At 38.3% G+C, this 24,115-nt stretch overlaps 2 protein-coding genes across 2 annotated transcripts in view; one reads left to right on the top strand and one right to left on the bottom strand.

Moving 5' to 3' along the window:
* Positions 1-11,052, top strand: part of NLRP1 (NLR family pyrin domain containing 1) — a 44,350-nt gene extending 33,298 nt beyond the window's left edge. Inside the window, exons 11-15 of the mRNA XM_049786862.1 lie at positions 2,599-2,861; positions 3,322-3,447; positions 8,237-8,378; positions 9,655-9,696; positions 10,717-11,052. Coding sequence (XP_049642819.1) covers positions 2,599-2,861; positions 3,322-3,447; positions 8,237-8,378; positions 9,655-9,696; positions 10,717-11,027 — 884 coding nt within the window. The 3' untranslated portion in view covers positions 11,028-11,052. The remainder of the gene's footprint in view (positions 1-2,598; positions 2,862-3,321; positions 3,448-8,236; positions 8,379-9,654; positions 9,697-10,716) is intronic.
* Positions 11,053-22,350: 11,298 nt separating this feature from the next.
* Positions 22,351-22,719, bottom strand: LOC126021554 (60S ribosomal protein L36a). The gene has a single exon (XM_049782648.1). It carries the CDS (start codon positions 22,704-22,706, stop codon positions 22,386-22,388), a length of 321 nt encoding a protein of 106 aa, XP_049638605.1. The 5' UTR covers positions 22,707-22,719; the 3' UTR covers positions 22,351-22,385.
* Between the last annotated feature and the right edge of the window lie 1,396 nt (positions 22,720-24,115).

The raw sequence follows: 24,115 nt of genomic DNA, 5'->3' as shown, positions 1-24,115 counted from the left end.
GGAATAATTCCTGAATGTAAAGTCAGGAGTAAACCTTGAATATTGCCAGGTGAGGCCCAAAAACAAACTATAAAAAGACAATTCAAAGTGAATACAAGATCTTGATATTAGACCAGAATCCTTAAGATACACTGAGAAAAGCATACACAGAATTATACAATATGTACAATTATACAATTATACAAACTCCATGGTGTTTTTAGTTACATGATTCCCCTTGGCAGAAAAAACAGATTGTAATTAATAGGAGAGAATGGTTGTGAATCACATACATCAGATAATGGGCTAATACTGAAGGTATAGAAATAACCCACAAAACTCAAAACTATAAAAATCAATAACACCATAAAAATTGGGAAAGGAGAGACCACAGCACACTATACTCTCTAATATATCTAGAGTATTATCTAGAAATTAGAGCACTAGTACATAGTAGTAGTTCATAGAGTAGTTCATAGTAATTCTAGTTCATAGAGTAGTTCATTTGACTTGCACTCAGCCTACCCATATTTGATCCCAAGCACCACCAGAGTAATTTCTGAGTATGGAGCAATGGAGAATATCTGAGCACCTCTAGGTGTGGCCAATAAAATAATAAAAAATAATAATAACATAGTAATCATAACAATAATAATAAAAAATTAAGTAAAAAGAGGCTAACAGACTCTTTCACCAAAAGAAAATACAGGTATCATTGAGCATATAAAAAAGTGCTCAGTGTTACTTATTGTCAAGGAAATGCAAATACCTATCGTCTCACACCAGTGACAATGGCATATACAAAAGACTAAGAAAAACTATTGGAGAGGAATACTGAAAAGAAATCCTTTTTCAAAGTTGTGCATAATGTTTTTATCCAATTTCTATGAAAAGCAATATGCATATTTCTCAACAATGAGGAGTTTCCATTTAACTATGTGATCTCACTTCTTGGTATCTATCCAATGAATTAAAAAACAACAATTTGGGCCCGGAGAGATAGCACAGCAGTGTTTGCCTTGCAAGCAGCCGATCCAGGACCAAAGGTGGTTGGTTCGAATCCCGGTGTCCCATATGGTCCCCCGTGCCTGCCAGGAGCTATTTCTGAGCAGACAGCCAGGAGTAACCCCTGAGCACCGCCAGGTGTGACCCAAAAACAAAAACAAAACAAAAAAAATTTGTTTATAAGAACTAAAATATGTACATATGTTTATTTTCACTACTGCACTAAGTGCAGTAGCCAAGATATGGAAACAACCCAAGTACCACTGACAGATCATTGAATAAAGACATTGTGGTATGGAGCACCACAAAGATGTAAGAAAAGATGCAATCTTGCACTTTCTTGCAAGTTAAATGGAACTAGAGGGCACCATGTTAATTGAAATAAGCTAGAGAGATAACAAATACCAGATACACTCCTTTACTAAGAAACAACAGGATAATAAATAGCATGAAATGATACAAAACACTGGCCTTTGACTGAAATTTTTTGATTACCAAAGTACTACCAAGCAGTGTCAGAGGAAAGGGAGATGTTAAGGAGAGAGAGAGAGAGAGAGAGAGAGAGAGAGAGAGAGAGAGAGAGAGAGAGAGAGAGAGAGAGGAGAGTGAGTGAGTGAGTGAGTGAGTGAGTGAGTGAGTGAGTGAGTGAGTGAGTGAGTGAGTGAGTGAGTGAGTGAGTGAGTGAGTGAGTGAGTGAAGTAAAATGCCTGCCTCAGAAGCAGACAGAGGAGAGTGTGTGGGAAGGAAGAGGGCGTCAGAGAAGGTGAGAGAGAGATATTGGTAGCACAAAATGAGCACTGAAAGTTGGTGAAAGTTGTACATTATAGGACTGTAACTCAATCATGAAAAACTTTATCTGTGGAAAAGCAAAAATTAGTATGAACAACCATGTAACCATGGTGTTGAAATAAAAATGAATTTAAAAAGGTTAAAAAGGAGGGATGCAGTGGCAGTGATGGAGGATTTGAGGTACATTGATGGTAGTGAAAATATAGTAACTTTGTTAATCAAAACCATAAAAAATAACACTTTTGACCGTAGTAGGCATTTAAAATATTAATATAGTGAAGTAAGTAAATAGCACAAATTTGCAGTTATAATAGACCTTTACATCCATGGATTCTGCAAAGATTTTTTTACATTTCGTCTTTGATTCACTCACTCTAGACCAAGTTTCAGGATAGGAGGACCTACTTTATCAAATATTACTCATTTGCTTTACCACAGTTACCTGGGTGGGGCAGATTTTTGAATGGGAGAACAACTTCTCTCTTGCTATGACCCAGACAATACTGAGAAGATATTCTTTTCTAAAAAAAATAGTAATAATTCTAGTTACCAGTACTTAAAATATGTACCATTCTTGGGCATCCTTTCTATTCCTTTTACATATATAGTTTATTCCTGGCTTAACACATGGTTGTGTTACTCAAAGGGTCTCATAATTACAGAATTCATAGTAATCATAGGTCTGTTCCAAGGACAAGGACAAAAAGTTTGTATTGTGATGGATTTTGACAGAGAGGCCTATACCACAATATTTCTCTACACCCCTTGAAATTCTCTCTTAGTGAGTGTATTAAATTTATAATTATTGTATTTATTGTTTTACAGAGGGTCCTGTTGATATTTCACAGTTCTATGTGGCTCACTTCAAAGATGAGGGGATGGTACTGGAGAAGCCAGACAGGGTGGAGCCAGGCTATACTGTCCTGGAAAATCCCAGCTTTTCCCCCTTGGGAGTTGTACTGAGAATGATCCATACTACCCTGAGCTTCATTCCTATTACTTCAAGTGTGTTGCTTTACTATCATCTGCAACCTGAAGAAGTTATCTTCCACCTCTACCTGATTCCAAGTGACTGCTCCATTCAGAAGGTGGTACTCAAAACAAATAGTCAGCTTGATTAATATAAAATGCAATCATAACCCCCTTTATATGATTCAACTGTTTATAGTGGCCATATAAAGTAGAATTCTGGATGAATAACCCTGCTCCTAGGTCCCTAATCCCCCCATATGGATTATCTGCTCTGTAATTGACCACTAGCCAGATATTCCAAAAGTCAAAAGAAAGATCTTAATATCCCATTATCAGAACTGTTTCCTTTTTCTACTTTTACTTTTCTCACAATGATTCAATTCTCAATCTGAACAAAGCAAAGGTCAAATGTGGAACCTACTGTGTAGCCTATATTTGGAAAGAGGAGTTTAGTGCTATCACTGCGTCCCCACAAAGACATGTTAAGTGCATCTTTGATCAGACAAGATTCTATAGGAAGAGATCTCTGAGTAAGATATCCCACCTCCCTTAATTATTGTTCTTTATGTTCCTTAGGCAATAGATGATGAAGAAAAAAAATTTCAGTTTGTGAGAATCCACAAGCCACCACCATTGACCTCACTTTACCTGGGCTCTCGCTATACTGTGTCTGGTTCAAAGAAAATGGAAGTAATTCCCCAGGTAATCAGCCTACATGTTTGATTCTTACAGGGATAAGTTATTTTGGGAATGCCCCGAGTCAAGTCTTAAATGGTTCCCAGGGACAGGGTGCTTCAGGTTTGGAGAAACATGAGATAATTTGGGATAAAGTAAACAGATCAAAGACTGAAGGGGCAAAGTAATGTTCAGGATTGGAACAAGGATGATATTTTTATCTTGAATACTTTTTAAACATATGTTTTTCTTTTTAATTTTTATTGACTTTTGGTCATACAATATTCCAACACCCATACCTTCACTCATGATTACTTCCTGCCACCAATGTCCCTAGTTTTCCTACTATTTTTGCCACTATGGAAGACACTTTTATTCTCTCTATATATTTATCTATCTCTCTCTATTTCTATCTATATCACCCCAATTTTTTCCTTTTAGGCTTACAATGTTGTCACTAAAAGGATATTATACATATCACCTTACCAGCAGCCAAGTGACAATTTCCGACTATCACTGTCATAATGGTCTTGCTCTGCCCTAATAGCACTTTACCCTTCCCCACTCTGCTTTGTGGCAATCTTCCTACCATAGACCAGTCCTCCAGTTCCTTGTTTCTATTGTGTTTGGGCATTATACTCATACTATGCTCTTTTTCATATCTCACAAGTGAGTGCAATTATTCTATATCTGTTCTTCTCTCTCAATTCATTTTACTCAGTATGATACTCTCCGTGTCTCTCCCTGTATAAGAAAATTTCATGACTTTGTCTTTCCTATTAGCTGAGTAGTATTTCAAGGTATAAATGTATCATAGTTTCTTTATCTACTCATATGTTTTTGGACACTTTGATTATTTTCAGATTATGACTATTGACCAAAAAAAAAAACAAAAAAAAAACATGGGGCCAAAGAGATAGCATGTTGGTCCAGTGTTTGCCTTGCATGCAGAAGGATCGCGGCATCCATTTTGGTCCCCTGAGCCTGCCAGGAATGATTTCTGAGCATAGAGCCAGGAGTAACCCCTGAGCGCTGCTGGGTGTGATCAAAAACAAACAAACAAAAACAAACAAACAAATATATATATATATATATTATGGCTATTGTGAATAGTGCTGCAATCAACATAGGAATTGCAGATACTTTTATCTGCACTGAGTTTTGGGATCCCTGAAGTATAAATCCTGGAGCAGTATTGCTGTGTCAAATGGGAGCCCAATTTTTAGTTTTATAAGAAATGTACTTTTTTTTTCCAAAAAGGCTGGACCAATTAACTTTCTCCCTAGCAGTGAATGAGAGTCTCTTTCTCCCAGCATCTGCATCAGCACTTGTTAATCTTGTTCTTTTTTGTTTTGTTTTGTTTTGTTTTGTTAATCTTGTTCTTTTTGATGTATATCAATCTCTGTGGTCTGAGTTGATATCACATTGTTGTTTTGATTTGCATCTTCCTGATAATGATTTGGAGTAGTTCTTAATGTTGTTTTTTTTTTTTTGCCATTTGTATTTCTTTTTTGCAGAAGTTTCTTTTCATCTCTGCTCCACATTTTTTATTGGTTTGGGTTTTATTTTTCTTGTTAAGTCCTACCAATGCCTTGTATACTTTCAATATCAACCCCTTGTCAGATTTGTGTTAGGTAAATAATCTTTCCTATTTCATGGGCAGTCTTTGTATTCTTGTCATCATTTTATTTGAGTTGCAGAAGCTCCTTAATTTAATGTATTTGTTTATCTTTCCTTTTACTTTCTTGGCCAATGATGTTTCATTCTCAATGATGAAAAATTTTAGCTTCAATATTATGGAGAGTTTTGCCTATCTTTTTCTTTAAGTATCTTTTGGTTTCAGGTTTTTGATGTCAGGTTTCTAACATCAAGGTCTTTAATTCATTTTTATTTTACTTTTGTGAATGGCATTAGAAAGAGGTTTGAGTTAATTTTGGAGGACATAGCTGACCAGTTTTCCCAGCACAAATTGTTGAGAAGACTTTTCTTGCTCCAGTTTATTTTTTGTACTTCTTTATCAAATACTGATTGTTCAGATACATGATTTTGTCTCAGAACATATGACTTTATTCCATTAATCTGAGGGTCTACCTTTATTATAAGGATGATTTTGAGGTACTGAGAAGTGTTGGACTACACATAATCACCTACAAGGAATAACCAAGTTGACATCTTGAAGATGTCCAACCTGGAACAATAATCATTTCAGTGTACCATTCACTACAGGAAACCAAGGTGCTTTCCAAAATAAGGGTGAATGAATCTAAAGAAAAATGTTTCTTGGATTGGCTAATTTAAGGAAAGCATTATAGTAATAAAAATTTGTTATATACATAAAAGTGTGATAATATGAGGATGTTATCATATGGAAGAAAAAATATGATATTTAGGAACAGTGAATCTTGCCATGAGTCCTTGTTAACAATGAACACAGCAAGAAATTTTTATCAATTAATAAATTTTATATTTTAATAGGTCACTACAGTAAGTATAAAAATAAAATTTATTAAACTCCAGCCTTCCCTTAGTGATAGAGGGATATTTGCCAGTTAATACCCTGTGTAAACAAGACATTGTATGATATTTTAAATGTCAAATCTGAGGACAACACAGTTGATATGGATGTTTTTGATGAATTTTATATAGCACTGAGGTCTGTGTAGCTATTAATATTCAGTTCCTAAATATCAGAGGTTGACATTTGTACATTTTCTGTCTACTTTTTCTCCAATAGCAGAAAATGTCAGGTCAGATGGCATTATTCAATGGTATACAATATCAAATTTTACTTTGGTCCAGCATTTTCTGCTTAGTTCCCAAGTGTTCACAGAAAGTATCTTGTAGCTGAATCATGTTATACTTTCTCATCCTTTGTGAGATGAATTAATAATCTATTATGGGCCGGAGAGATAACATGGAGGTAAGGCATTTGCCTTGCACGCAGAAGATTGGTGGTTCGAATCCCGGCATCCCATGTGGTCCCCTGAGCCTACCAGGAGTGATTTCTGAGCATAGAGCCAGGAGTAACCCCTGAGCACTGCTGGGTGTGACCCCAAAACCAAAAATAATAATAATAATAATAATAATAATCTTATATGACATTGAGTTATGTAATAGATACCCAGTGCATATATTTGGCATAAATGAGTCAATATTGGGATGTCTTTCGAGGGATGACAGATTATATGTTTATATATATGAGATATTTAGGAAACATTAATCTAATGAGTATTTCTTGGACTTTATTCATGGCAAGATTCACTTATTGAGCCACATGTTCCCTCATTGAACAACTGTGTGCTGTTTGTCTGATGTCCTTGGGAAAAAGGCATCACTGTGTGATGAGGTCTAGCTAATTAAGTAATGCAATAGTAATCAAGATTCTGATGTATTGGGATGAAAATACAAGTTCTTATAAGAGAATTACTTATTGGAAACATTAACATTTAATGTGAGAATTAAATGATGAGAAGAGTTGAAGTTCATGAAGTTTTGTGACAAAATTCTAAGGTGAGAAGCATTAAGTAACAAACTTTCAACTTCCATGTGACAGCAGAAAAAAAGAATCAGTGTGTCAGTGAAAACAAAGAGACATGGAAGCAGATTAAGAGGCAGATGTTCTCTCTTCCTAGTATGGAGTTTGTAATTTGTTTTCCTCACAATTATAAGATCTTAGAGGGTGTCAAGTAAGTGAATAAATGACCCAATATCTCATAGAGATATATCTAGGGTCTCACTAAAAGTAGATAATACAAAAGTCAGGATATATACAGAAACTAGAAAATGGATTTTTGTACTAGAGCTGATGATTGTGACTTAACTAAGGGAGGCAGTAGTGGATAAATTATATTTTGAACTTTTTGCTAATAGAATTTACCAGATTGCTTGTGGGGAGATAAAGAATGATACCTAAATTATTATTACCTAAATTGTAAATCTAAGTGGTCAAAAAGTGGTAATGGCAGATATTCTATTAAGGAAAGGTGAATGTGTATGAAAGCAGTTGGAAATCAATAAATTTGTCTTGTATGTGATTAGGAAAGAAATGAATATAATTAAAAATTATTTCATTTTAAGTGTAAGAAAAAGATAAATTTAGGGGCCAGAGTGGTGGCACTAGTGCTAGGGTATCTGCCTTGTCTAGGACAGACCACAGTTGAACCTAGACTAGCGTCCTAGACTAGCACAAGCAAGGCAGACACCTTATGCCTTGTGCTACCACTCTGGCCCTCCATAGTTATTTCTTTTTTTTTTTTTTTTTTTTTTTTTTTGGTTTTTGGGCCACACCCAGTAACACTCAGGGGTTACTCCTGGCTATGTGCTCAGAAGTTGCTCCTGGCTTGGGGGACCATATGGGACACCGGGGGATCGAACCGCAGTCCGTCCAAGGCTAGCGCAGGCAAGGCTATTTCTTTGAAGAAATATCTGTTCATTTCTTTTTCCCATTTTTAATGGGGTTAGATTTTTTTCTTTCTAAGCTCTAGCACTGCCTTGTATACTTTTGAATACTAATTGTTACAGATGGGTATTAGTAATAGTTTCTCCAATTCTGTGGATAGGCTTCCTAAGTGCACTAAGCTAAGTTCAAAATTATTCTTTTGATCCAAAAAGCTGCCTGCCAAGCCACCACCAGTCACTGGTCCTATCTGTCTTGCTCCAAACTCTTCTTTGGGCACACTAATCTCAGTGATTAATTTTAACACAGATAATTGGAGTGACTTATGATATAGAGAAGGGCTAAGAAGCTATTAAACAAATGAACCATCTGTATCATTTGACAGATATCTATAAAGATGATGACTCTTTCTTTTATCAGGAACTGGAGCTCTGCTACCGAAGCCCTAATCAATCCCAGCTCTTTTCTGAGATCTATGTTGGACGCATGAAGTCAGAGATAAGGATACATATAAAAAACAAAAAAGATGAAATTATTGTATGGGAGGCTTTGGTGAAACCAGGTAAAGTCTAGACAAGTCCAGAGAGTGGAAAAATTGAGAAAGACAATTAAAGTGTATGGAAAATCATAATTCACTGGGTAAATAGTGATAAGAAGTCTACAAGTCATGAGATTTTCTATTTTTATTGAAACTAGTATGACCAGAATTTGAATTCAAGTGAATCTACTTGTAATTTCATTGCTCTCTCAAATGCACCATTTTATCTCTGTGCTGCCATTGAATTAATAAATTTTGATTACCTGAAGTCCACAGGAAAAGTTTCTATGAATAGCTTCAATGTATTATGAACTAATAAGAGCCAGATGTATGATTATATGGATTAAGTCTTTTAGCAATATTACATACTCTCAACTGGATGACTGGAATATTTTCATGGCAGACAAGCAGAAATCAAGTAGAGAGTTTCTGCCATCATCTCTAAGACCTAAAATTCCCTAATAGTATTTTAAGAACCAATAGAGTATGTCAACTCTTGAAATGTGGAAACACTGCCTCCTGAGTTCCTACAGTTTTCCAAATGAAGCTAGTTCTCCCACAAACACCACCAGAGCTCGTCTTCCTATGTCACTCACCATAGTCAGTCACACTGAATGTAGCCTGTTCAGCTTTCAGGTCTTTTCTTCATGAAATTCTATGAACACTGTTTCTCTCCTTTTCTAAATTTCTAAATATCTAAACATCTATTTTTGTTTTTCTTGCTTATTTTCTAACTGAAAATAAATGATTAATCGTAAAACTATACTTGGTCTAAATTATTGATTCTGACATTATACTTCAGAACAAACAGATTTAATCTAGCCAAGAAGACCAGACAAATAAGAAGATAGAGTTGTTCATAAAATTATACATTTTAACAGAGTTTCATCTATCAAAGTACAATATTAGTTCTTTGATAGTACTCTGGGGTTCCTCAGGCCAAATTGGATTAAACACGCCTCATAGTGTGAGATAAATTTCTGTTCTCTTCCTCTTACTCTTTTTTTCTTCTCCTCTTCTTCCTCTTTCTCCTCCTCTTCTTTCTCTTTTTACTCTTCTTTAGAATCCTATTCTCTATCATCATAGCTCCTGTTTCTACATTTGTATACACAAGAGATTTACATAAATTTACATAAATCATCTCTATGGAGTCTTGCTGTAAATACCACCAGAATTTGTTTGAAGCTTTTATTCAGAACCAGTTTGAGTTTTATCCAGAGACATGGTGAAAACAATTGAGAGATTACTTTATGTATTATTAGCCAGTTTGGTATAAATTTTCTTCCTCTATTTCTTCCAGGGGATCTCAGACCTGAAGCCCCGAGTGTCACTCCAGTCCCAAAAAGTCAGTAACATAGTCACTTTGTATAGCAATTTGAGAGTCTTTTTGTTGATTTGTTTTGGGAACACACCAGCAGTGTTTAGGTGTTATTCCTGGCTCTGCACTTAGGAATAAATCCTGGTGGTACTCAAGAGACTATATGGCAGGATTGAATTTGGGTCAGTTACATACAAGGCAAGTGCCTTACCAGCATGCTGTACTAGCTCTCTGTCCCCTAATATGAGAATCTTGAAAATTACTGTAATCCTATCACCAAAATTATAATAAAAATATCTTCAAATAAACTGAATTAAAATAATAAAAATAAAATTAAAAACTCAAAGGAGAGGCCCGGAGAGATAGCACAGTGGCGTTTGCCTTGCAAGCAGCTGATCCAGGACCAAAGGTGGTTGGTTCGAATCCCGGTGTCCCATATGGTCCCCCGTGCCTGCCAGGAGCTATTTCTGAGCAGATAGCCAGGAATAACCCCTGAGCACCACCAGGTGTGACCCAAAAAAAAAAAAAAAAAAAAAAAAAAAAAACTCAAAGGAGAGGCCAGAGCAGTGGAGCAAGGTGTAAGGTGTCTGCCTTGTGTGTGCTAGCCTAGGACGGACTGTGGTTCGATCCCCTGGCATCCCATATGGTCCCCCAAGCCAGGAGTGATTTCTGAGCACATAGCCAGGAATAACCCCTGAGCGTCACTGGGTGTGGCCCAAAAAACCAAATATAAAAATAAAAATTCAAAGAAGTTTTTTGGATAATAGTGTGTGCCCACACAGAATCCCTTCCTCCTTCCTTACTCCTGACCACCAAACTTGTAGTTTGTTAAACAGTCTCACTATTTTCATCCTAGCTTAAAGAGAATGATGAACTACATGTTACTAATAGCAGGACAGAGATTTCTTTCTGGTGGTCTAATTCATTACATGAAGTCAGTCATTCAGAGTCATTACATGAGTCAGGAATGCCGATAAGGTGGGTGAGGAGAGTTAGTGGTTGGGATTCACAGAAAGGCTTAGGTCAATGGTATTCTTGTTTCATTTGCAATTTCATTGTTACCCCTAGATGTCCCAACTTTACTGCACTTTGTGGACCAATGTCGAGAACAATTGGTGACTCGGGTGACATCTGTAGACTCAATCCTGGACAAACTGCTTGGACCAGTACTGACCGAAGAGGAGTATGAAACAGTGAGGGCTGAGACCACCAACCAAAATCAGATGAGAAAGCTGTTCGATTTCAGCCGCTCCTGGGACTGGGCCTGCAAAGATCGATTCTATGAAGCCCTGAAGGAGATTCATCCCCATTTAATTAGGGAACTCTGGCAAGTGGGTGGTAGTGCAGGAAAGTGAATAGTTATTGTAAGCTGAGCAAAAAATGTATGAACACCCATTGTGAACCCTGGTTTTATCAGATAATTGTGTTCTTTATCTTTATCTCCCATATGGTACTATCACTAGTGTCAGTCACTAAAGCAAGAGCAGTATAACTGCCACTTCACTCCATCATTCCACAGAGCATCTATATCAGAGGTGGCAAACAAGTTCGACACAAAGAGCCAAAATTTTAAACTGTGAGAGTCAGAGAGCCACACCACGCAGTGACCTGCCAAACCAGACAAACACTCACACAAAAGCATATAATTTTAACAATAATATATTAAACACATATTGCATTTTGCCATTTTGAGTGAGAGTAAAAATCCTGTTTGCCATTCCTGATCTATATGGATCTGGCAGGACTTGACAAGTTAATGATTTTTTGTTTTTGTAAATTTTTTTTATAATTGAAATTTGGTTGTTCGTAGGCTGAATTTAAAATTTCTTAATGATAGTTTCTTTTTTTTATTTAAACACCTTGATTACATACATGATTGTGTTTGGTTTTCAGTCATGTAAAGAACACCACCCATCACCAGTGCAACATTCCCATCACCAATGTCCCAAATCTCCCTCCTCCCCACCCAACCCTCGCCTGTACTCTAAACAGGCTCTCCGTTTCCCTCATACATTCTCATTATTAGGACAGTTCAAAATGTAGTTATTTCTCTAACTAAACTCATCACTCTTTGTGGTGAGCTTCCTGAGGTGAGCTGGAACTTCCAGCTCTTTTCTCTTTTGTGTTTGAAAATTATTATTGCAAGAATGTCTTTCATTTTTCTTAAAACCCATAAATGAGTGAGACCATTCTGTGTTTTTCTCTCTCTCTGACTTATTTCACTCAGCATAATAGATTCCGTGTACATCCATGTATAGGAAAATTTTATGACTTCATCTCTCCTGACAGCTGCATAATATTCCATTGTGGTACCACAGTGTTTTTGTTAATTTTTTATTTAAATAAAATGCATCACATACTTGACATAACTGACCAGAATGCATTTATTTTAAGATAAGGGAAAGCAAAGTTATTGAAAAATAGAAAATAATAGAAATAAAAACTAAAAAATAAAAATAAAAGAAGAAAAAAGAAAGAAAAGGTTTAGTAGCAAGTATATTTGTGAAAATTATTATTTCTTCAATAAAGCCATTAATACAATAGAAGGAGGTTTAGTCAGCTTTTTTTTAAAGATAAGAGATAATAATACAATAAAAATGAATGTGTAGCACTGTTGTTGTTTGCATAGGCATAGCAAAATATGGGGAAAATAGAAAGGAAAAAATTTTGGCCTAAAAATTGGGAGACCTTACCCATGAAGTATCCTGGCATAAGACCAACTACAGGTGTCTTTCCGGGCCAGAGTTGTAGATAAGACAGACTCTGCTGGGCCCCTTAAGCTCGGCAAACATTTTAGGGCTTCCCCGGGATTGCATCAACCTGGGAACTTTGATCTTCTCTGGCATTCATCCCCTGACAGCTTGCCTTGGCTGAGGTGAGTCTTTCGGGCCAGAGTTGCAGATAAAAATGACTGCTGGGCCCCATAGGCTCAGCAGACATTTTGGGGCTTCCCCCAGGCTGAAGCAAGCTTTGATCTTCTATGAAGAACTTTGATCTCCGGCATTCATCCCCTGAGGGTGTGCCTCAGCTGAGGTGTGTCTTTCTGGGCCAGAGTTGTGGATAAGACAGAATCTACTGGGCCCCTTAAGCTCGGCAGACATTTTGGGGCTTCCCCCGGCTTGCTTCAACCTGGGAACTTTGAACTTCTCTGGCATTCATCCCCTGACTGCTTGCCTTGTCTGAGGTGAGTCTTTCCAGACCTTAGTTGTGGATAAAGCTGACTCTGCTGGCCCCCTTAAGCCCACCTATAAGGGGTCAAAGCAGAGGAGCATGCTTTGCTTCGTGGCCACGCACTCCACCTAGCCAATAAATACCACCACAACACATATAAAAACCCACAGCATAAGCATGACAATGGGGAAACTACCCAGACCAACACTAGCCATAGAGAATGAAGATGGAAACTCTGATGACCCAACAATGGTCAACCACCTAAGCAGTCTTTCAGAAATGGAGTTTAGAGAAGAAATATGGAGGATGCTCACAGAACTCAAAGAAAGTATAGATCAGAACACTAATAAAAATCAAGAGAATATGAGGATAGAAATCAGAAAACTCCAAACTGAAATATCAGGTCAAATAACAGGTCTGAAAAACTCAGTAGATGAATTGAAGAACATAATGGATGAGCTTTCCAACAGGTTAAAAGCAGCTGAGGATAGAATTAGTGCGCTGGAAGATGCGATGCATAACAACTTTACACAGCAGAAGAGATTAGAAAAAAACCTTAAATCAAATGATCAGACAATGAAAAAAATTACTCAAAGAATATTAGCAGATGAAAATAGAAGTCTTTGATAAGCTCAACAGAAACAACTTTAGAATCATTGGAGTCCCAGAGACCCAAGAAGAAAATCTCCAGGAAGAATCAACAGTCAAGAACATCATCACAGAGAAACTACCAGAGCTAAAGAAAACATGTGACCAAATCCTGCATGCCCGAAGAGTACCAGCTAAAAAAGACCCTAGGAGAAACACCCCAAGATACATCCTAGTCACAATGATAAATCCCACAGATAGATAGAATATTGCAAGCAGCAAGATTCAAAAGGAAAATTACATTCCAGGGAGCATCCTTGAAATTTACAGCAGACCTGTCACCAGAAACACTCAAGGCCAGAAGGCAGTGGTGGGATATAGTGACAAAACTCAATGAAATAAATGCTTCGCCAAGAATACTGTACCCAGCAAAACTCACTTTCAGGTTTGAAGGAAGTACACATGGCTTCACAGATAAACAACAGCTCAAAAACTTTACGGATTCAAAACCAGCCTTAAAAGAAAAACTGAAAGATATATTCTAAAGACAAGACAGAACAAAAAACACACCAAACTTCTACACAAAGATGGCAATAAATTCCATGACAATTATTTCTCTCAATGTCAATGGACTAAATGCACCCGTTAAGAGGCACAGAGTGGCGAAATGAATCAAAAAACTGAAGACAACCTTCTGCTGCCTACAAGAAACACACCTGAATAGTCAGAATAAACATAGACTCAAAATCAGTGTCTTGTATATTTTGGATATTAGCCCCTTATCTGATGAGTATTGGGTGAATAGTTTCTCCAACGCAGTGGGTGGCTCTTGTATTCTGGGCACTATCTCCTTTGAGGTGCAGAAGCTTCTCAGCTTAATATATTCCCATCTGTTTATCTCTGCTTTCACTTGTTCAGAGAGTACTGTTTCCTCCCTAAAGATGCCTTTAGTCTCAATGTCATGGAGTGTTTTAACTGCGTGTTGTTCTATATATCTTATGGTTTCAGGTCTGATATCAAGGTCTTTAATTCATTTGGATTTTACCTTCATACATGGTGTTAGCTGGGGTCTAAGTTCACTTTTTTGCAAGTGGCTAACTAGTTGTGCCAACACCACTTGTTGAAGAGGCTTTCCTTGCTCCATTTAGGATTTCTTGCTCCTTTATCAAAAATTAGGTGATGGTATGTCTGGGGAACATTCTCTGAGTACTCAAGCCTATTCCACTAATCTGAGGTTCTGTCTTTATTCCAGTACTATGCTGTTTTGATAACTGTTGCTTTGTAATACAGTTTAAAGTTAGGGAAAGTAATGCCTCCCATATTCCTTTTCCCAAGAATTGCCATAGCTATTCGGGGGGGGAGGGGGGTTTATTGCTCCAAATGAATTTCAGAAGTGTTTGATTCACTTCTTTGAAGAACGTCATGGGTATCTTTAGAGGGATCACATTAAATCTGTACAATGCTTTGGGGAGTATTGCCATTTTGATTATGTTAATCCTGCCAATCCATGAGCAGGGTATGTATTTCCATTTCCACGTGACCTCTCTTATTTCTTGGAGCAGGGTTTTATAGTTTTCTTTTTATAGGTCCTTCATGTCTTTGGTCAAGTTGACTCCAAGATATTTGAGTTTATGTGGCACTAATGTGAATGGGGTTGCTTTCTTAATTTTCATTTCTTCCCTATCATTATTGGTGTATAAAAAGGCCATTAATTTGTGTGTTCATTTTTTTTTTAATGTTTTTATTTATTTAAACATCTTGATTACAAATATGATTGTGATTAGGTTTCAGTCATGTAAAGAACAGCCCCTTCACCAGTGCAACATTCCCACCACCAATGTCCCAAATCTCCTTCCATCCCACCCACCCCCACCTGTACTCTACAGGTTTTCCAGTTCCCTCATTCATTCTTTTTTTTTAATGTATTTTTTAAGTAACATGATCATATTTGGGTTGCAGTCATAACCAGAACACCCCCCTTCACCAGTGTAACATTACCCCCTTCCCCCTTTCCATCCCTTGCCTGTATTCAAGACAGGCATTCTACTACAATTGTTTTTTTTTTTTTTTTTTTTTCCCACTAAATTTTATTTTATTTATTTATTTTTTTTTTAAATTTTTTTTTTATTTAAACACCTTGATTACATACATGATTGTGTTTGGGTTTCAGTCATAAAAGGAACACCACCCATCACCAGTGCAACATTCCCATCACCCAAGTCCCAAATCACCCTCCTCCCCACCCAACCCCCGCCTGTACCCTAAACAGGCTCTACATTTCCCTCATACATTCTCAATATTAGGACAGTTCAAAATGTAGTTATTTCTCTAACTAAACTCATCACTCTTTGTGGTGAGCTTCCTGAGGTGAGCTGGAACTTCCAGCTCTTTTCTCTTTTGTGTCTGAAAATTATTATTACAAGGGTGTCTTTCATTTTTCTTAAAACCCATAGATGAGTGAGACCATTCTGCGTTTTTCTCTCTCTCTCTGACTTATTTCACTCAGCATAATAGATTCCATGTACATCCATGTATAGGAAAATTTCATGACTTCATCTCTCCTGACAGCTGCATAATATTCCATTGTGTATATGTACCACAGTTTCTTTAGCCATTCATCTGTTGAAGGGCATCTTGGTTGTTTCCAGAGTCTTGCTATGGTAAATAGAGCTGCAATGAATATAGGTGTAAGGAAGGGGTTTTTGTATTGTATTTTTGTGTTCCTAGGGTATATTCCTAGGAGTGGTATAGCTGGATCGTATGGGAGCTCGATTTCCAGTTTTTGGAGGAATCTCCATATCGCTTTCCATAAAGGTTGAACTAGACAGCATTCCCACCAGCAGTGGATAAGAGTTCCTTTCTCTCCACATCCCCGCCAACACTGTTTATTCTCATTCTTTGTGATGTGTGCCATTCTCTGGGGTGTGAGGTGGTATCTCATCGTTGTTTTGATTTGCATCTCCCTGATGATTAGTGATGTGGAACATTTTTTCATGTGTCTTTTGGCCATGCGTATTTCTTCTTTGTCAAAGTGTCTGTTCATTTCTTCTCCCCATTTTTTGATGGGGTTAGATGTTTTTTTCTTGTAAAGTTCTGTCAGTGCCTTGTATATTTTGGAGATTAGCCCCTTATCTGATGGGTATTGGGTGAATAGTTTCTCCCACTCAGTGGGTGGCTCTTGTATCCTGGGCACTATTTCCTTTGAGGTGCAGAAGCTTCTCAGCTTAATATATTCCCATCTGTTAATCTCTGCTTTCACTTGCTTGGAGAGTGCAGTTTCCTCCTTGAAGATGCCTGTAATGTCCTGTAGTGTTTTGCCTATGTGCTGTTCTATATATCTTATGGTTTTGGGGCTGATATCGAGGTCTTTAATCCATTTGGATTTTACCTTTGTACATGATGTTAGCTGGGGGTCTAAGTTTAATTTTTTGCAAGTGGCTATCCAATTGTGCCAACACCACTTGTTGAAGAGGCTTTCCCTGCTCCATTTAGGATTTCCTGCTCCTTTATCAAAAATTAGATGGTTGTATCTCTGGGGAACATTTTCTGAGTATTCAAGCCTATTCCACTGATCTGAGGACCTATCCTTATTCCAATACCATGCTGTTTTGATAACTGTTGCTTTGTAGTACAGTTTAAAGTTGGGAAAAGTAATTCCTCCCATATTCTTTTTCCCAATGATTGCTTTAGCTATTCGAGGGTGTTTATTGTTCCAAATGAATTTCAAAAGTGTCTGATCCACTTCTTTGAAGAATGTCATGGGTATCTTTAGAGGGATGGCATTAAATCTGTATAATGCCTTGGGGAGTATTGACATTTTGATTATGTTAATCCTGCCAATCCATGAGCAGGGTATGTGTTTCCATTTCCGTGTGTCCTCTCTTATTTCTTGGAGCAGAGTTTTATAGTTTTCTTTGTATAGGTCCTTCACATATTTAGTCAAGTTGATTCCAAGATATTTGAGTTTGTGTGGTACTATTGTGAATGGGGTTGTTTGCTTAATGTCCATTTCTTCTTTATTACTGTTGGTGTATAGAAAGGCCATTGATTTTTGTGTGTTAATTTTGTAGCCTGCCACCTTGCTATATGAGTCTATTGTTTCTAGAAGCTTTTTGATAGAGTCTTTAGGGTTTTCTAAGTAGAGTATCATGTCATCTGCAAACAGTGAGAGCTTGACTTCTTCCTTTCCTATCTGGATTCCCTTGATATCCTTTTCTTGCCTAATCGCTATAGCAAGTACTTCCAGTGCTATGTTGAATAGGAGTGGTGAGAGAGGACAGCCTTGTCTTGTGCCAGAATTTAGAGGGAAGGCTTTCAGTTTTTCTCCATTGAGGATAATATTTGCCACTGGCTTGTGGTAGATGGCCTTCACTATATTGAGAAAGGTTCCCTCCATTCCCATCTTGCTGAGAGTTTTGATCAAGAATGGGTGTTGGACCTTATCAAATGCTTTCTCTGCATCTATTGATATGATCATGTGGTTTTTATTTTTCTTGTTATTGATGTTGTGTATTATGTTGATAGATTTACGGATGTTAAACCAGCCTTGCATTCCTGGGATGAAACCTACTTGATCGTAGTGGATGATCTTCTTAATGAGGCATTGAATCCTATTTGCCAGGATTTTGTTGAGGATCTTTGCATCTGCATTCATCAGTGATATTGGTCTGTAATTTTCTTTTTTGGTAGCGTCTCTGTCTGGTTTAGGTATCAAGGTGATGTTGGCTTCATAAAAGCTATTTGGAAGTGTTTCTGTTTGTTCAATTTCATGAAAGAGTCTTGCCAAGATTGGCAGTAGTTCCTCTTGGAAAGTTTGATAGAATTCATTAGTGAATCCATCTGGACCTGGGCTTTTGTTTTTCGGCAGACATTTGATTACTGTTTTAATTTCATCAATGGTGATGGGGGTGTTTAGATATGCTACATCCTCTTCCTTCAACCGTGGAAGATTATAAGAGTCCAAGAATTTATCCATTTCTTCCAGGTTCTCATTTTTAGTGGCGTAGAGTTTTTCAAAGTAGTTTCTGATTACCCTTTGAATCTCTGTCATATCAGTAGTGATCTCTCCTTTTTCATTCCTGATACGAGTTATCAAGTTTCTCTCTCTCTCTTTCTTTGTTAGGTTTGCCAGTGGTCTATCAATCTTGTTTATTTTTTCAAAGAACCAACTTCTGCTTTCGTTGATCTTTCGGATTGTTTTTTGAGTTTCCACTTCGTTGATTTCTGCTCTCAGCTTTGTTATTTCCTTCTGTCTTCCTGTTCTTGGGTCCTTTTGTTGAGCATTTTCTAGTTCTATTAGCTGTGTCATTAAGCTACTCAGGTAAGCTCCTTCTTCCTTCCTGATGTGTGCTTGCAAAGCTATAAATTTTCCTCTCAGTACTGCTTTTGCTGTGTCCCATAAGTTCTGAGAGTTTGTGTCTTTATTGTCATTTGTTTCCAGGAACCTTTTTATTTCCTCCTTGATTTCATCTCGGACCCACTGGTTATTGAGCATGAGGCTGTTTAACTTCCAGGTGTTAAAGTGTTTCTTCTGAGTCCCTTTGGAGTTCACAAATAATTTCAGAGCCTTGTGGTCAGCGAAGGTAGTCTGCAAAATTTCTATCCTCTTGATCTTATGGAGGTATGTTTTATGTGCCAGCATGTAGTCTATCCTGGAGAATGTCCCATGTACATTGGAGAAGAATGTGTATCCAGGTTTCTGGGGATGGAGTGTCCTATATATATCCACTAGGCCTCTTTCTTCCATTTCTCTCCTCAGGTCTAGTATATTCTTGTTGGGTTTCAGTCTGGTTGACCTGTCCAGTGTTGACAAAGCCGTGTTTAGGTCCCCCACAATTATTGTGTTGTTGTTGATATTATTTTTCAGATTTGTCAGCAGTTGTATTAAATATTTTGCTGGCCCCTCATTCGGTGCATATATGTTTAGGAGAGTGAATTCTTCCTGCTCTACGTACCCCTTGATTAATATAAAATGTCCGTCTTTGTCCCTTACAACCTTCCTGAGTATAAAGTTTGCATTATCTGATATTAGTATGGCCACTCCAGCTTTTTTATGGGTGTTGTTTGCTTGGATAACTTTTCTCCAGCCTTTTATTTTGAGTCTATGTTTGTTCTGACTATTCAGGTGCGTTTCTTGTAGGCAGCAGAAGGTTGGATTGAGTTTTTTGATCCATTTAGCCACTCTGTGTCTCTTAACTGGTGCATTTAGTCCATTGACGTTGAGAGAAAGAATTGTCCTGGGATTTAACGCCATCTTTATTTCAAAATTTGGTGTGTCTTTTGGGTAGTCTTGTCTTAGATTAGGTCTTTCAGTTTTTCTCTTAAGACTGGTTTTGTGTCTGTGAAGTTTCTGAGCTGTTTTTTGTCTGTGAAACCATGTATTCTTCCATCAAACCGGAAAGTGAGTTTTGCTGGGTATAGTATTCTGGGTGAAGCATTCATTTCATTCAGTCTTGTCACAATATCCCACCACTGCTTTCTGGCATTGAGCGTTTCTGGTGACAGGTCTGCTGTAAATCTCAGGGAAGCTTGCTTGAACATGATTTCCCCTTTTGATCTTGCTGTTTTCAGAATTCTGTCTCTATCTGTGGGATTTGTCATTGTGACTAGGATGTGTCTTGGGGTGGTTTTTCTGGGGTCTCTTTTGGTTGGTACTCTTCGGGCATGCAGGATTTGATCACATATATTCTTTAGTTCTGGAAGTTTCTCTTTAATGATGTTCTTGACCATTGATTCTTCCTGGAAATTTTCTTCCTGGGTCTCTGGGACTCCAATGATTCTTAAGTTGTTTCTGTTGATCTTATCATAGACTTCTATTTTCGTCTGTTCCCATTCTTTGACTAATTTTTCCATTGTCTGCTCATTTGCTTTAAGTTTTTTGTCCAATCTCTCCTGCTGTATGGAATTGTTATGTATCTCATCTTCCACAGCACCAAGTCTATTCTCAGCTTCTGAAACCCTGTCCCAGAGCTTATCCATTTTGTCATTCACTTCGTTTACTGAGTTTTTCAGGCCTGTTAGTTGACATGTTATTTCAGTTTGGAGTTTTGTCATTTCTGCCTTCATATTTTCTTGGTTCTTATTAGTGTTCTGTTCAACTCGATCCATGGTTTCTTGGAGTCTGTTGAGCACCTTCCATATTGCTAGTCTAAAGTCCTTATCTGAGAGGTTGATTAGTTGTTCAGTCATTATCTGGTCCTCAGAATTGTCATCTTCATTCTCTATGTCTGATGCTGGCCTGCGCTGTTTCCCCATTGTCACATTTGTATTGTGGGTTTTTCTACGTGTTGTAGTGGTATTCATTGTCTATATGATGTAGGCAGCACACTCCTCTGGCTCCTCCCTTTCTGGATGGGCTGACTTGCCTCTAAGGGAGGGGAGTCCTCCGTGGATGAAGCCTCACACTGGGTCAAATCTTAGGCCCGAGCATGTAACAGAGAAGACAGTCCAGAGAGAAATGTTTGCTTCTGTGATATAGCGCCGTTCTTAGTGTGATTTTTCCTTCTTGTTGCAATGGAGTTCTTTCCTTAGAAAGAGTGCACGGCCGCGTAGCGAAGCGGAGCGGCCGTGCTCCTCTGAGCCTCTTTTTGCCCCACTCGCAAGAGTTTCACGCAAGAGGACAGTAGACAGACATAGGCAGGTCACACTCACAGTCTTTCACAGCTGAGCCCCACTGGGCCGGTGTACTTTCGCGGATTTTCCCCGCCTGGTGTCACACACAGGGAGCCAGCTTTTGCAAAGGATAGCCGGTTTTTATGCTCTGAAGTCCCTCCCTGAAAATGGCGTCTGGGCGAGCGAGGTTTCTGGAGGCTCTTTTTGCCCCACTCGCAAGAGTTTCACGCAAGAGGACAGTAGACAGACATAGACAGGTCACACTCACAGTCTTTCACAGCTGAGCCCCACTGGGCCGGTGTACTTTCGCGGATTTTCCCCGCCTGGTGTCACACACAGGGAGCCAGCTTTTGCAAAGGATAGCCGGCTTTTATGCTCTGAAGTCCCTCCCTGAAAATGGCGTCTGGGCGAGCGAGGTTTCTGGAGGCTCTTTTTGCCCCACTCGCAAGAGTTTCACGCAAGAGGACAGTAGACAGACATAGACAGGTCACACTCACAGTCTTTCACAGCTGAGCCCCACTGGGCCGGTGTACTTTCGCGGATTTTCCCCGCCTGGTGTCACACACAGGGAGCCAGCTTTTGCAAAGGATAGCCGGCTTTTATGCTCTGAAGTCCCTCCCTGAAAATGGCGTCTGGGCGAGCGAGGTTTCTGGAGGCTCTTTTTGCCCCACTCGCAAGAGTTTCACGCAAGAGGACAGTAGACAGACATAGACAGGTCACACTCACAGTCTTTCACAGCTGAGCCCCACTGGGCCGGTGTACTTTCGCGGATTTTCCCCGCCTGGTGTGTGTGTTCATTTTTTTAGCCTGCCACATTGCTATATGAATCTATTGTTTCTAGAAGCTTTTTGGTAGAGTCTTTAGGATTTTCTAAGTATAGTATCATGTCATCTGTAAACAGTGAGAGCTTGACTTTTTCTTTCCTATCTGGATTTTCTTGATACCTTTTTCTTGCCTAATCATTATAGCAAGTACTTCCAGTACTATGTTGAATTGGAGTGGTGAGAGAGAACAGCCTTGTCTTGTACCAGAATTTAGAGGAAAGGCTTTTAGTTTTTCTCTATTGAGGACAATATTTGCCATTGACTTGTGGTAGATAGTCTTAACTATATTGAGAAAGGTTCCTTTCATTCTCATTATGCTGAGAGTTTTCATCAAGAATAGTGTTGGACCTTATCAAATGCTTTCTCTAAGTATATTGATATAATCATGTGTTTTTTATTTTTCTTGTTGTTGATGTTATGTATTAGGTTGATAGATTTATTTTTTTTCACTCAATTAAACTTTATTCATGATACATTGCCCTCAAATACCAACTCTTGATTTGTCTTCATAAAAGATGTTTAAAACTGGATCACTTGTCCCTTTCTCTTTTTATCTCCCCCCAGTTCAAAATGCTTGCATCTCTTAATGGCCAGCATTCTCTTAGATCTGCAGTTGGGCTCAACACACTCAAGCCTCAACACAATCTTCTTTGTAGTTTTTGCCTTTTTCCGGAAAATTGGCTTAGTCTGCCCTCCATAGCCACTCTGTTTCCGATCATAACGCCGCTTTCCCTGGGCATACAGAGAATCCTTGCCTTTCTTGTACTGTGTGACTTTGTGGGGCTGATGCTTCCCACATTTCTTACAAAATGTCCGGCGGGTTTTCGGGACGTTCACCATGCTTGCGAGCGCAGAAGCCAGGTTGATAGATTTATGAATGTTAAACTATCCTTGCATTCCTGGGATGAAACCTACTTGATTGTAGTCAATGATCTTTTTTTTTTTTTTTTTTTTTTGGTTTTGAGGACACACCCGGCAGTGCTCAAGGGTTAATCCTGGCTATCTGCTCAGAAATAGCTCCTGCCAGGCACAGGGATCTATGTGGGATGCCGGGATTCGAACCAAACACCTCAGGTCCTGGGTTGGCTGCTTGCAAGGCAAACACCATGGTGCTATATCTCCAGCCCCCAATGATCTTCTTGATGAGGCATTGGATCCTATTTGCCAGGATTTTGTTGAGGATCATTGCATCTATGTTCATCAAGGATATTGGTTTGTAATTTTCTACTTTGGCAGCATTTCTATCTGGTTTGGGTATCAAGGTGATGTTGGCTTCATAAAAGCTGTTTGGAAGTATCCCATTTTTTCAATTTCATGAACAAGCCTGGCCAGAATTGGTAGTAGTTCCTCTTGAAAGGTTTGAAAGAATACATTAGTGAATCCATCTGAGCCTGTGCAGACAATTACCATTTTAATTTCCTCAATAGTGATAGGTGTGTTTTGATATGCTACATCCTCCTTATTCAACTGTGGACGGTTATAAGAGTTCCAAGAATTTATCCATTTCTTCCAGGTTCTCATGTTTGGTGGCAGAGTTTCTCAAAGTAGTCTCTGATTACCCTTTGAATCTCTGCAATATCTGTGGTGATCTCCCCCTTTTCATTTCTAATACGGGTTATCAAATTTCTCTTTCTTTGTGAGTTTTGCCAATGGGCTAAAAATATTGTTAATTTTTTCAAAGAACCAACTTTTGCTTTCATTGATCTTTTTTTTTTTTTTTTTTTTTTTTTTTGGTTTTTGGGTCACACCCAGCGGTGCTCAGAGGTTACCCCTGGCTGTCTGCTCAGAAATAGCTCCTGGCAGACATGGGGGACCATATGGGACACCAGGATTTGAACCAACCACCTTTGGTCCTGGATTGGCTGCTTGCAAGGCAAACACCGCTGTGCTATCTCTCCGGGCCCTTTCATTGATCTTTTGTATTGCTTTTTGGGCTTCCACTTCATTGATTTCTGTTCTAAGCTTTATTTCCTCTGTCTCCCTTTTATTGGTTCCTTTTGTTGATCATTTTCTAATTTTATAAGCTGCATCATTAAGCTATTTAGTATGCCCATTCTTCCTTCCTGATGGGTGCTCGAAAAGCTATAATTTTTTTCTCTCAGTACCGCTTTTGCTGTGTTCCATAGATTCTGATAGTTTGTGTCTTCATTGTCATTTGTTTCCAGTAAAGTTTTGATTTCCTCTTTGATTTTATCTCAGACCCACTGCTTGTTCAGTAGCAGGCTGTTTAATTTCCAGTTGTTAAAGTT

This window comes from Suncus etruscus, chromosome 1, assembly GCF_024139225.1.
Source record: "Suncus etruscus isolate mSunEtr1 chromosome 1, mSunEtr1.pri.cur, whole genome shotgun sequence".
NCBI lineage: Eukaryota > Metazoa > Chordata > Mammalia > Eulipotyphla > Soricidae > Suncus > Suncus etruscus.
This window is presented reverse-complemented; position numbering and strand designations above follow the sequence as displayed.